We start from the raw sequence: 13,700 nt of genomic DNA, 5'->3' as shown, positions 1-13,700 counted from the left end.
CAAATAATACTGTATAGTGTTATTAACTTATATCCACCACACTAGATCCTCAGAAGTTATCCATATCTAAGAGGAAGTTTGTACCCTTGGCCGACATCTCATTACTTTTAATTAATTAACTAATTAATTTGAGAGAGAGAGCGAGATGAGCAGGGGGAGGGGCAGAGGGAGAGGGAGATGCAGGCTCCCTGCTGAGAGGGGAGCCCATCACAGGGCTCCGTCCCAGGACCCCTGGCACATGACCTGAGCTGCAAACAGGCACATAACTGGCTGAGCCACCCACATGCCCTCAACATCACATTTCTGCATGCCCCCAGCCTCTGACACCCACCACCCCACTCTGTTTCGATGAATTAAACTTCTTTTTTTAAGATTCCATTTATGGGGCGCTTGGGGGGCTCAGTCCATTAAGCCTCTGCCTCTGGCTCAGGGCATGATCCTGGGGTCCTGAGATCAAGCCCTGCATCGGGCTCCCTGATCAGCAGGGAGCCTGTGTCTCCTTCTCCCTCTGTCACTCCCCCTGCTTGTGGTGTCTCTTTGTCAAATAAATACTTTTAGAAAATAAAGACTCTGTCTCTGAGGGATGTCCTGCAATATTTGTATTCCTCTAACTTACGCACAACGCACTCTAGATTTGTCGTGGTGCCCCAAGTGCCAGATTTTCCTTTGATTTTTTATGGCTGAATAATCTCGCATTGCGTATGGAATACATATATTCTGTGGAATACATATATTCTGTGGGAATACATATATTTGTGTTTGGTATATCGCATTACATATATGTATATATTGTTTTATATATAATATGTGTTTTATAGATGTTATTTTATATATGTGTGTCCCATTCTCTTGGTCCACTTGTCGGTCAGTGGACACTCAGGCTGCTTGCATGTTGGGGCCCCGGTGAGCAATGCCACCGCGGGGGGCGTTGTCTGCGTGTGCAGATGGCTGGAAGAGAGTTGTTTCACTGACTTCGGGGCACTTCGGTTCTCTGGGTTTCATGCCCATCACCTGCGGCTCTGAGTCAGGTTCCTGAATAGGAAATCCACCTGCAGCTGAGACGATGAGGCTCGGAGGGAGAAAGTCGTCTTGCTGGAATGGCGAGACCAGGAGATGGCACACGTCAAGCTTCAACACCTATTGCCAGCCAGCCCTGCACCCTTCAGTCAGATGCCATGTGGTCTGAGCTTGGCACGATTTGGGGCTGCGGGGACACGTGTGGGGACGGCCAGCGTAAGGCTGGATGTGCGCGCCGTGAGCACCCAGGGAGGTCAGAAGAGTGTGCTTAAGTGCAGGGACGTGGTGAGAACTGAGAACACATCCTCTCCTTAGCTATTCAACAGAAGTTTTTTAAAGTCTTACTTATTTATGTTTCAGAGAGAGAGAGAGCACAAGCAGGGGGAGCAGTAGGCAGAGGGGAAGCAGGTTCCCCGCTGAGCAAGGAGCCCGATGCGGGGCTCGATCCTAGGACCCTGAGATCGTGACCTGAGCTGAAAGCACACGTTAAACCGACTGAGCCCCCTAGGCGCCCCTCAGCAGGTATGTCTGAGCCACTTCTGTGTGTGCCAGACCCTGGCGTAGGCCCTGGGGAACATAACTGTATGAGGTAGATGTTCGCCACTCAGTAAAGCCAGGCTTCGTGTTAGGTGCTGGGAGAGAATCGTGGGCAAGGCAGAGGTTCGTGCAGTACGTGTTGAGGGAGCATCTGATGGTAGCGAGGCGGGACACCCGGGGTTGAGATGTCGTTACAGAGAAGCCTCGCCTCCTTCTTCTTCTCCTTCTTTTTTATTTAAATTCAGTTAGCCAACACATAGTACATTGTTAGCTTTTGGTGTAGTGGTCAATGGCTCATTTGTTGCATGTCACACCCAGTGCTCATCACGACAGGTGCCCTCCTCAGTCCCCCATCTTGCTCCTCCCCCACTCACCTCCCTCTCCGCAGCTCTCACATTGTTTCCTGGACACCAGAGTCTCTCATGGCTTATCTCCCTCTCTGATTTCTTCCCATTCAGTTTCCCCTCCCTTCCTCTGCAGTCCTCTGCTCTGTTCCTCATGTTCCACATACAAGTGAAACCAGATGATCATTGTCTTTCTCTGCCTGACTTATTTCACTCAGCATAATCCCCTCCAGTCCCGTCCATGTCGATGCAATGGTGGGTGTCCATCCTTCCTCATGGCTGATTGATATTCCATTGTATATGTGGACCACATCTTCCTTCTCCATTTGTCCATCGAAGGGCATCTTGGTTCTTTCCACAGTTTGGCACCTGTAGCCATTGCTGCTATGAACACTGGGGTACAGATGGCCCTTCTTTTCTCTGCATCTGTATCTTTGGGGCAAATACCCAGTAGTGCAATTGCAGGGTCATAGGGAAGCTCTATTTTTAATTTCTTAAGGGATCTCTACACTGTTTTCCAAAGTGACTGTGCCAACTTGCATTCCCACTAAGGGTGTAAGGGGGTTCCCCTTTCTCCACATCCTCACTTCTGAGGAAGGCATCCTTCTGTTCCCCCAAGGAAGCACGATGTCAGGGAACAGGTCTGATTTTCCTGTTCATCCCCAGATCCCAGCTCAGTGCATACTACAGTGGCCGGTGTGGGGAATTCTTCTCTCTGGCTAAATAAAGAATCAGTGTGGGAGCTGTGCCTCAAGGGAGCTTGAATGCCGGGACAACATATTTAAGCTTCCTGTTGTATATAACAAGAGCATGAAAACAGCTGCGTGATGTGGGTTAATCTGGCTTCATGTAATGAACACTGACACCCACAGACTCACTATGTGGCCGCCCCAGTGCCCAGAGCATCTGTGTACCATGTCATTTGTTCTTCACAAAAACCCTGTGTGAGAGAGAGGTTATCGCACCATATAATGGAGAATAAGTTGAGCTGGGTGTTAAATGGAAAGGTGTGATGCTCACAGTCTATGGAAGGAAATAGATTATTGAAGAAAAAGTAAAGTCAATTTAATTCCAAACTATATATTGTGGAGGGGGTGGCCATTCTTTCTGGCCCTTCAGGTAGGGAATCTTGAAAGGTGAAATCTGAGTGGAGACCTGCATGATGAGAAAGGTCCAACCGTACCCACAGCTGGGGGCCCTAATTGTACAAGTGCAAAGGCCCTGGGGTGAGAGGGAGGTCTTTAAAGCTGGACTTAGAGAGCGAGAAGATCAGAAGAAGATGGGGATGGAGAGTAGCCAAGAACCAGTCCTCACAGACCTTGGAAAAGGAAGCCAGTGATACAGAAATCCAGGGAACAGCATCTCAAAGGGTGGGGATGGCAAGTACAAAGGCCCTGAGGCAGGACTGGGCATTGTGGATGCAGCTACATGGAGAAGAGGTCAGAAGGTGGGTGGGCCAGGCCAGTCAGGGCCTCATGGGCCTCCTGAGGCGCTGGGATCTCCTGCCAGGCTCATGGAAGGCATTCAAGGAGGACCTGTGTGTGGCGGTGCTGATTTGCCTTCGAATAAGATGCCTCCCCTGATCTGTGCAGCGCACTTTGGGGAGGCAGAGCCTGCATAGGCCCAGCTCTGCCCTTCATGGCCTCTCCTTACCTCTTCTACTCCCAGAGCTCCTGCGCCCACCCAGGTCCATGCCAACCGCCGGGGCTCCCCCGGGCGACCCCGAAGCCCCACCCTGCACCAACCAGAGCTGCACGGCCCATGACCTGGTCCTGCTGGGCTTCGCGCACGTGCCCACACTGCGGCCGCTGCTCGCAGCGCTCTTCCTGGCCATGTTCCTGCTCACGCTGCTGGGCAATGCGCTCATCGTGCTGCTGAGCGCCCTGGACCCGGCCCTGCGCGCGCCCATGTACTTCTTCCTGCGCCACTTGGCCCTTCTGGAGATCTGCTTCTCGCTGGACATCGTGCCCCGGCTGCTGGTGACCCTGCTGCGGCCGGGGCAGGGCATGTCCCCCGCGAGCTGCGCCCTGCAGCTGCTCCTGGTGCTGTCGTGCGTCACGTCCGAGTGCTTCCTCCTGACCGCCATGGCCTGGGACCGCCACGTGGCCATCTGCAGGCCCCTGCGCTATGGCGCCCTGGTGAGCCCCCGGCTCTGCCGCCTGCTGGCTGCCACGTGCTGGCTGGCCGGAATCCCTGTGTCACTGGTCTTCACCATCTGGCTGTTCAGCTTCCCATTCTGTGGGCCCCATGGCATCCGCCACTTCTTCTGTGACATCGCCCCGCTGCTCAGCCTGGTGTGTGGGGACACCAGCGTCTTCGAGGCCAATGTGTTGGTGGCCACAGTGCTGGTCATCATGGTTCCCTTCTGTCTGATAGCCACGTCCTATGGCAAGATCCTGGCCACCGTGCTCCGCATGCCATCCGCCACTGGGCGCCACAAGGCCCTGTCCACGTGCGCCTCCCACCTAATGGTGGTGGTTCTGTTCTACGGCACTACTGGGGTCATCCACCTGCGTCCCAAGGCCAGCTACTCCCCTGAAAGCAAGCAGGTGGTGTCCCTGTCCTATACCCTGGTGACCCCCATGCTCAACCCCCTCATCTACAGCCTGCGGAACAAGGAGGTGAAGGCCGCCCTGGGGCGCGTGTGTTGCCGTTGCCAGGAATCTGGACCCCATGAATGACCTCTTCAGGAATTGTTGATGGAGGTTTGACAAGGATCTGTATGCAAATATGTGGTATATTACTCTGACTTTTTCTGGGAAACTGTATCTTTTTCCTCTTGCAGTCATGGTGGTGCTGGTTCTTAGAAAAGGCTCATGACAGAGAATTCAGTCCCTGATTACAATTATTTGGTAGTGGTGGACAAATGAGCCTAATTTGGGTCAACTAAAGTGTATTAGGTAGGAAGTGCCCCAAGAATGCTAGTATGTAGAGTGTGAAAGCGTATCATTTAGTCCCGTGAATCTTCAATCAACTGAGGGTTAGCTAATCTAGGTTGAGGTCTTCTGGGTGGTTCTTCTGCTCTTGGGTAGACTTGCTCATGCAAATGCGTGTTGACTGTCATACACTTAGTTTAGTTAGTCTGGTCCACACGTTTCCGTCCTTCTGCTGGGTCCAGAGTTTTGGCATGATTTTTCTCATTACAGTCAGTGAATGAGAAGGCCCAGTTTTTTTTTTTTTTTTTTGGTATTGATTTTTTAATGATATTTGTATTTATTTTTTTTAATTTAATTTTATTTTTTTTTATTATTATTATTATTTTAATTTTTTATTTTTGATAAACATATATTTTTATCCCCAGGGGTACAGGTCTGTGAATCACCAGGTTTACACACTTCACAGCACTCACCAAATCACATACCCTCCCCAATGTCCATAATCCCACCCCCTTCTCCCAAACCCCCTGCCCCCGGCAACCCTCAGTTTGTTTTGTGAGATTAAGAGTCACTTATGGTTTGTCTCCCTCCCAATCCCATCTTGTTTCATTTATTCTTCTTCTACCCACTTAAGCCTCCATGTTTTTCAACTGATTTTCAAACCTTTAGCCATGTCACACCTAAGAAGATGGCATTAGCCAATGCAAGTCACATGGCTATCTCCATAGTCACGGGGTAAGGAAGTACACTCTGTCTCTTTGTGGGAGGAACCATGAGGTTATACGACAAACAATACTGGCAAAGGGAGGAGTGGGCCTTTAGAACTTCCTTTAGAGAGCCAGACACTGAGAATTCTGTTCAAACTTCTCTTTGTTCATAGCTGTTAAGAATGTAAGCTTGTAGATGCCATCAACTATCTGGTCTTTAACAGGGGTGTTCCTGCTTGATAATGGCATTATTGCAAAGAAAATCAGAACCAGTAGTGGTAGATGGGGGGGGGGGGGATGTAGTTTTATGATTTTGTTGAGTTCAGCCATGCCTGAAGTCTGTTCTGCCCTTAGAAATTCCTCTTAGATGAACCAGTAAATATGTCTTTTACTTAAGTCATTTGGTTTGGTGTTCTGTCCCTCTCAGTGCCCTGATTTACTCATCTCTTCTCTAATAATTAACCTGCTGTGCGAGTGACATCATTTCTTCTCCAAAGCTCAGTAAGAATATTTTTTTGAATATAGGTAAGTGTATCAGAGAAGAGGTTGCTTCCCTTTAATTTATGGTCTACTTTTGAAGGCATCTGGTTTTCCTAGAAGACAAATCTGGATGTGAACTGTCACTCTTTATTTTCTTGGTTATACAGACTAGGACTTGACTTCTCTGAGTCTCAGTCTTCTCATCTGTGAAGTGGGAATAGTAACCATACTTACCACACTGGATTGTTACTATTCAACAAGGGGATGTGTGGAAGCACCTAGCATGGAGCTTGGAACACAGTCGGTGCTCAGTTAATGATCCGCATTCATTATTCCCATAGTTGTCCACATAGATTAGAAGCTCAAAGCTCTATCTTCAGGAGGAAACATCCTATAGTATTCCCAGGAGGCTGGATTTGGCACTGGGGGACTTGGAGTTCAAGCATGGAATAAAATCCTTCAATATGAGTTGTTGGACAAGTCTCTCTGAGGCTCAGTCTCACCTTGTCTATACGGGAAAGGGTTTGAGGAAGAACGCTTGCCCTTCCTCCACCCAGGATTATGGTGGCGATCAATGAGACAACCGGTCTAAATGCACAACTGCTGCACAAGGCTGAATGAGTTCCTGCTCTTTGTTATCATACCCCTTCTGCCAATGTTTTCACCTTTCCCTAGTGTTTTTTCCTTACTCTGGCGTCGAACAACAAAGTGTGTATCGAACACCAACTATGTGTCAGGCACCTCTTGAGGCTCTCAAGACACTATGGCGAATATGACAGCATTATCTGGGACCTCATGATTTTCAGGAATGTGCAGAATTTTCCTAAGATGTGGTTCAGAAATGCCTGGGGTGGTCGTTAAACACGGAGATGTGACACCTCATGTGAGCCCCACCCTGATCTACCAAATCAGAAACTTTGAGACACATCCCAGAAATAATGTATTCATGAAAAAGTGCCCTGGATGATTGCAATGTAGAGCTGTGGATATGCTAGCCTAGCAGATCCCTCCTAGAAGGGAGAGGATAAGGAAGACCACACATCAACCCCAAAGCAAACACTAAAAGGAAAGTGGTCTACAGTCTAACCAAACTCTCTTTCCTACCTTGAAACCCCGAGGTCTTCACCACTGAAATCCACTCAGCCAACTCTGTAGACAGTTATGACCAAGAACCTCAGTTCTACTATCACTTAGAATATGGAAGTGGTCACTGGGCCATCAACCCCATGCCCAGTACAGCTGAGAAGGGGAGGAGGTAAAAGACTGGGCCTCCTGGTATGTGATAAGCCACCACTTTAGTCAGCCACAGGGCATCTATCATGACATCTGTTGATTCTCCTGTTGTGCACTTATTCACCCTTCTTCCCATAACCATAGGTGGACTTGTCTTTGGGAAGCTACATGTACCCTATTCCCTAGTCTTTTGTCTTTGACAGTTTGATGGAAGTCTTTCGCTCTGCCCTCACTACGTATAGGGTGTTGACTTGGTGTCCCCAAACTAAGTCACTCCCACACTTTCTCCCTGGAATTGGATTGCTGAGTGAAACAAGGACTGAATATGGAACCGACTCTTCTCTGTGGTTGGCCTGGTACTTCTTATCCAGTTTGCCAAAAGTGTCCTGGTCTGTGATCCTGGCAAAATATGGTCCTTCAGCAATCCCACGTTCTCCAGCCACTTCCTTGACTTAAGTGACTCAGTGTTAGCTTCTTTTTTTAGCAACCAAAGGACTTAAAATGATACAATCTCAGCCCCAGTTTCCCTGCCTGACACTGCAGTTATGTGTTTGGCCTGGACCCAGTGGTTGCCAAGGTCACTTTACAATGCTCTTCTCAAGAAGATGTCCTTGGGTTTTTTTGTCCTTCTCACCATTTTTTGGGCTCTTCTTGGAAACATGACCCAATGGGTACTGGATTTAAGAACCTCACGGCCTTGTAAACCCTGGTTTTTAAGTCCTAGTCTCTAATTCAGACCTTCCAACAACCAAAGAACTCAACAAAACCTTGGGACACTTAGTTCCAGGCCACCATTCTCCCATATTCCTCCTCTTTCCTCCTGTCTCCTCTGTACCTGAATGTATCATGAGAAAGCCTTCTGAAGTCAAGCCTATATTTTACGAGACCCAGAACTTTCTAGGAAGTGAGAAGCAGACCTCTAGTTTTATCCTACCCATGTACCATCATCAAACATCCCCCAAGTACTCACTGTGAGTCAAACCCTGTGCTTGCCTCTGTGGATACAGAAAGAAAAGACAAATTTCTTCTTAAATAACTCTTTGTAGTTGAGGACACAAAATTTTTTTTAAAAAAGTTGCAATTCAGTGTGAGGGATGTTGTAGTAGCACACTGGGTCATTATTTTGAACATTGGGATGAAGATGAGCTAGTATGTATTGAGTATCTACTAAATGTCAATTACCACACTGAACATGGGACACATACTTGCTAATATAATTTTCCAAGATGTCTTGGTTTCATACCTGTCTCATGGCAATATTATTTTTTTTAAGATTTTTTATTTATTCATTTGACAGAGAGAGATCACAAGCAGGCAGGGAGGCAGGCAGAGAGAGAGAGAGAGGAGGAAGCAGGCTCCCCGCTGAGCAGAGAGCCCGACGCGGGACTCGATCCCAGGACCCCAAGATCATGACCCGAGCCGAAGGCAGCGGCTTAACCCACTGAGCCACCCAGGCGTCCTTGTGGCAATATTATTGCATCTAGGTGCGGGGTATATAATTTGCACTGAGTTCAGAGACTTACATGCATTAAATACTTTTATCCCTTCAATGAACCTGGCAGGAAGGAAGGGTTATCTTATTTTATAGGGAGGTTCAGAGACAGAGTAAATCATGAAGGTTCTGCAGCTGTTGAGATTTGGGTCAAGAGCTGAATGTCATGTGTCAGGCTCCAACCCTGCACAATATTCCTAATAACATGGAGGACATGGGGAGATGGAGAGGAGAAGAGAGTTGGAGGAAATTGGAGGGGGAGATGAACCATGAGAGACAGTGGACTCTGAGAAACAAATTGAGGGTTTGCGAGGGGAGAGAGGTGGGAGGCTGGGTGAGCCTGGTGGTGGGTATTCAGGAGGGCACGGATTGCATGGAGCACTGGGTGTGGTGCATAAACAATGAATTCTGGAACACTGAAAAGAAATTTTAAAAATAAATTAATTCATTAAAAAAAAAACAAAGCAAAACAAAACAAAAAAAGAATATTCCTACAACCTTATTTGGAGCGTGAATGCTTAACCAACACTGACCAATCACCTGCCTTGGTCACAGAAGTAATCACATCACACCATGCTGTTTTATCAGAGAAGGAAACTAATTCCGTGTGACTAGAGAAAAGACGGTTCATATTTTTCAGAGACTGAAGTTTCTTGTGAAGTTTAAAGGGTTGAATTGGATTTCATTGGGAGGAAAGGTAATGTCATATCAGAAAGAATAGTTTGGAAGGTTCCTCAGGAGTCAATATACTTTAGGCCTCTGGATGTTTGTGTGAGCAAGGTTAAAGGTGTGGAAAGAGTCATATAAATGTCTTAAGGTTGGATATAAAGGTTGTAGTGATTCCAGTTGTGGAAAAATATATGTAATATCAAATTTGCCCTTGTTAACCATCTTTAGGTGAACAGTTCTCTGGTAGTAAGTACAATCACAATGTTGTGTAACTGTCACTGCCATCCATCTCCAGAAGGCTATGTCTGGAAGAATGGGCACTTGGTACCCATTAAACACTAATTTCCCCTTTTTCCAGCCACCATTCTACACTCTTTTTCCAGGAATTTGACTACTCTAGGCACCTCTTATAAGTGACATCACACAACATCTTTTTGTGACTGGTTTATTTCACTTAGCATAATGTCTTCAAGGTTTCTCTGTGTAGTAGCATGCATCAGAATTTCCGTCCTTGTTATGGAGACCTAAATTTCATTCTATGTATATGCCACAGTTTGCTTGTCATTGCCTCCATCCACGTACACTTGGGTGACTCCCATCTTTTGTCTGTTGTGGATGACACTGATGTGAACACGGAGGTGCGATACCCACACCTGCCACCACTTTCAATGCGCAGTGCCATCTTTGCCTCCAGTCTGTCCTGGCAAGTCCTCTCCTGTGGTCCTCAGATGCATTTGCTCTTCTCAGAACAAGTTATGAACATGTGTTTCTGTAACCGAACTTATCAACCAAAGGCAAGAATGATTTTACCACTCCTCTGTATCCCCCAGGACACAAACACAAGACCAGGCATTCGGGAGCAAGTCAGTCAATGCATGATGGCTCCTCCTCCCCTTAAGGCTCCATAGAGTATCAGTAAAAGTGTTTTTCACACCAACTCTTCTCCAAATCTGCAGAGACCAGGGAAGGTCTCTGAGGTCCAGAGCTCCAATTTAAGCCAGCCTTCCTGCCTCCTTCTCACCATGAGGAGAGTCAACTCGGCAACTTCGAGCATCCAGAACCACGAAGAGAAACAAGGGTGGGAGAAGAGGGTGCCTCGTTCAGAACCAGGAACAGCTTCTTCCAACATGGACTGAACTACTCTTCGGTATCTCCTCCTCTGATCAGGAGCTGAGTGCATCTGAGCCTCTTCCAGGAGCACCATCAGCCAGAACAGATCTGAAGCTATTGTCCTTCGACTGTCATGCGAGGAGACCAGATGTTCGTCTTGGGGGGTGAGGACAAGGAACAACAGAGAGAGACGGTCTTTTATAGAATATCCAAAGCATCCCAGGTACTGACTCTGAATACTTTGGAAATATTAATGATCTAACCCTCCCTTGGTACTTATTCACGTATTGTATGTTAATTTATAGGCAGGATTAAATGGATTGAGTGACTTTCCCAGAGTCCCACTGCTTGAACGTTCTCAAACACTTTGAGGCTAAAACCAGTTTGGTTCATACTTATGTGGCCATCACTTTTGGCGCACTGCTTCTTTGCACAAAGCCCCTTACTTAATAAATAATGATTGCTAAAGACTTCGCCAGCCAAGGGTCTGTCTTCTCATGAGAGAAATTCTAGGTTTCATTTAGAACAACAGGAGCGAAACCCACTTCTGTATACATCTGAGCTCAGGATTTAACCACTACACTATGTTGCCCTCTCCTGAGAGTGGGGACACTGTACAGTTAAGAGGAGAGATGGTTATCTGTCCTTTTGAATAACAGACGACTGAAGTTAAGTAGAGTGCTCAAGATGGCAGATAAAGCTCTGTGACCCCAACTGCCCTGGGGACCAGACCGCCACAGCTCCCTTGAACCTAGCCCACCTCTTAGCGAAGAATTCGTGGATGACAACGAGTTTGGGGATGGAATAGTCTGAATATCTTGGAATTTGGGATGCTACTGTGGCCTCCAGGGCTGCTTTCACTGGTCTTGCTGCACATTATCCAGGGTTCTCTTGGTTCATCTGAAGTCCTAGGTTAGGGAAGGCAACACAGGAAAAGACAGGTGGAGGAGTATCGAGGGGGTACAGATGAGAAGGTAATGAGGATCAGAGCCAGAACCGAAAAGGTGAGGTGCGAGAAGTCTCAGTTGGGGGGAAGGACTGAGGCGGATGGGAAATGGAAGGTGAGTGGACTCCTGTCCAGGAAGTGCTCACTGGGGGTGCAAGTTCCTCTTGACAGCTGTGAAGTGGGTGGTGGCCACACCTCTGAACCGCGGCTGCCCCGTCTGTGTTGGTACAGTAACATACACAGCACCTGGGTGTCCTGAGAATTGAATTAGCTTGTGCTTCTTGTGCCTTTGCAAAGAACCTTAGGATCTACAAATCAAGCCTCTCGGAAGACTCTGGCTCTCTGCAGCTAGGAGAAAACTTAGAGTGACAAATTCTTTCATGCAAGAAGTTCTCCCAGGTGCCTGCTAACATAACTTGAGAGGTTGACTCTCGGGACATCTTTCTTCCCTAACATTGCTGTGCAGAGGAGACATCTTTCTTATGAAAGCTTGGCAGATGCTGACCTCTGTCATAAGTTCATCCTCAATTATTTTTGCTCGTATAGCCTTGAATACCAATCTCACAGCCCCCTCTAATCGGGAATGGATTTTTTTTTTTATTGGTTTGTTTGTTTCATTGACTCTTTCTCCTAGGAAATCAGTGGCCACAGACTTGGACTGTATGTGTCTTCTTCACCCATGTACTCCCAACACCTAGCATAGAAAGGGAAGTTTAATGAGTGCCATTGAATGAATTCTGTGAATGACAGCCTAGAGTCAGAAGGATTCTCCAGTTGGGTCAGTTGTCACCTCTTTACTCCCCATGTCCCAGGTGTAGACTTTACAGGCTTGATCGTGAAGATGAAATGGAATGGAGTTGGCACAGCGTAGACGTCTGGCTCAGCTGTGTGTCTTTCTTTGTGCTGTTGCATCCTAGCTGTATGGTCTTGGGCAAGTGAATTTATCTGTTTGGGCTCCATATCTGTGTTGTGGCATAAAACCAATGAATATAAGTGGGTTTTATGGCAAGTTACTAATGCATACGAGGGCCTCAGTGAGTTATAGAAGTTTCCATTATGAGATCATATGTTCCAGGGCACAATAACAATTTTTTCAGTCAACCTCAGCTTCTTGAAATGTATCAGGGGGAAATAATTATTTTGGGGGGGGGGGAATAATGCCCATGTGTATTTGTGATAACACACACATTGATACAATAAATGATATTTCCAGCCTTCTGCTGAAAGGAGTGTCAGTTTTTTGGGGGATTCCTCCCTCCTCACTCTTCTTGAACACCATCATTGGTGACCTACAGCCTAATATGATTCTGAAAATAAATTTGCATTGAGAAGAGGACCACTTTCAAACAAAAGTGCTGACCATCTTGCTCTACTCCAGATTTATAGACTACTTCCAAAGTCCTACACAGATTACACAAAGAAAGGAAAAATATAACCTACAATAATCACATTTTTGGAACAGAAATAATAACAATCCCAATTTCTTATTTGGTATACCAATTCCCATCCATTCCTTTATTTATTAAAACAAGCTCACGAGAAGCCAATGATTCTCTCCCAATTTTCAGGAGGTCTGATTGTGTAAGGACACAGACTTAGTAAGGCCAATCCGAGTAAAGACTGTGATCTCATGCTCAGAGTTTGGCCCACAGATTCTACTCAGCATTTGTCAGTTTCCAACAGAAGCTGGCTAACCCAGTCCTAGGGTCTCCATTTCCTAATGGAAATGGGTCTCCAAAAAATTTCCTAATTTTTTCTTAACTACTGTGTCTCTGAAGAAACCAGGATGTCAACAAGCTTTGTCTCTCCTCAGATGGAGAGGTCCCTGGAGGTGGGCAACATGACCAGAGTCCAGGAGTTTGTCTTGCTGGGATTGTCCACCAGGGCAGACATAAAGGATGTCCTGTTTGCCGTCTTCCTGACCCTCTACGTGCTGACCCTCCTGGAGAACACACTCATCATCTACCTCGTGTACAGTCACAGCGAGCTCCGCAAGCCCATGTACTTCTTCCTGGGCAACCTCAGCTGCCTGGAGATGTGCTACGTGTCAGTGACCGTGCCCAGCCTGCTCGTGGGGCTGCGGACCGGTCCCTGCCATGTGCCCTTCACAGCCTGCATGACCCAGCTCTTCTTCTTTATAGTTCTCATCTGCACGGAGTGCACCCTCCTGGCGTCCATGGCCTATGACCGCTACGTGGCCATCTGCCGCCCACTCCACTATCCCCTGCTCATGAGGCCCCGGGTCTGCCTGGGCTTGGCCCTGTCCTCATGGCTTGGGGGGCTGCTGGT

At 47.3% G+C, this 13,700-nt stretch overlaps 1 protein-coding gene across 1 annotated transcript; it reads left to right on the top strand.

The window, feature by feature from the left end:
- The first annotated feature begins 3,589 nt into the window (after nucleotides 1-3,589).
- On the top strand, nucleotides 3,590-4,579 carry LOC132005917 (olfactory receptor 10A7-like). Its single transcript, XM_059383432.1, has one exon. The coding sequence runs from the start codon at nucleotides 3,590-3,592 to the stop codon at nucleotides 4,577-4,579; it is 990 nt and encodes a 329-aa protein (XP_059239415.1).
- Nucleotides 4,580-13,700: the final 9,121 nt, after the last annotated feature.

This window comes from Mustela nigripes, chromosome 17, assembly GCF_022355385.1.
Source record: "Mustela nigripes isolate SB6536 chromosome 17, MUSNIG.SB6536, whole genome shotgun sequence".
Lineage (NCBI taxonomy): Eukaryota > Metazoa > Chordata > Mammalia > Carnivora > Mustelidae > Mustela > Mustela nigripes.
Note: the sequence above shows the minus strand (reverse complement) of the source record. Positions and strands in the feature narration are given on the sequence as shown.

Bases quoted from the DNA above. Each gene is read 5' to 3' on its own strand.
- LOC132005917 (XM_059383432.1), top strand. From the start codon at position 3,590: ATGCCAACCGCCGGGGCTCCCCCGGGCGACCCCGAAGCCCCACCCTGC.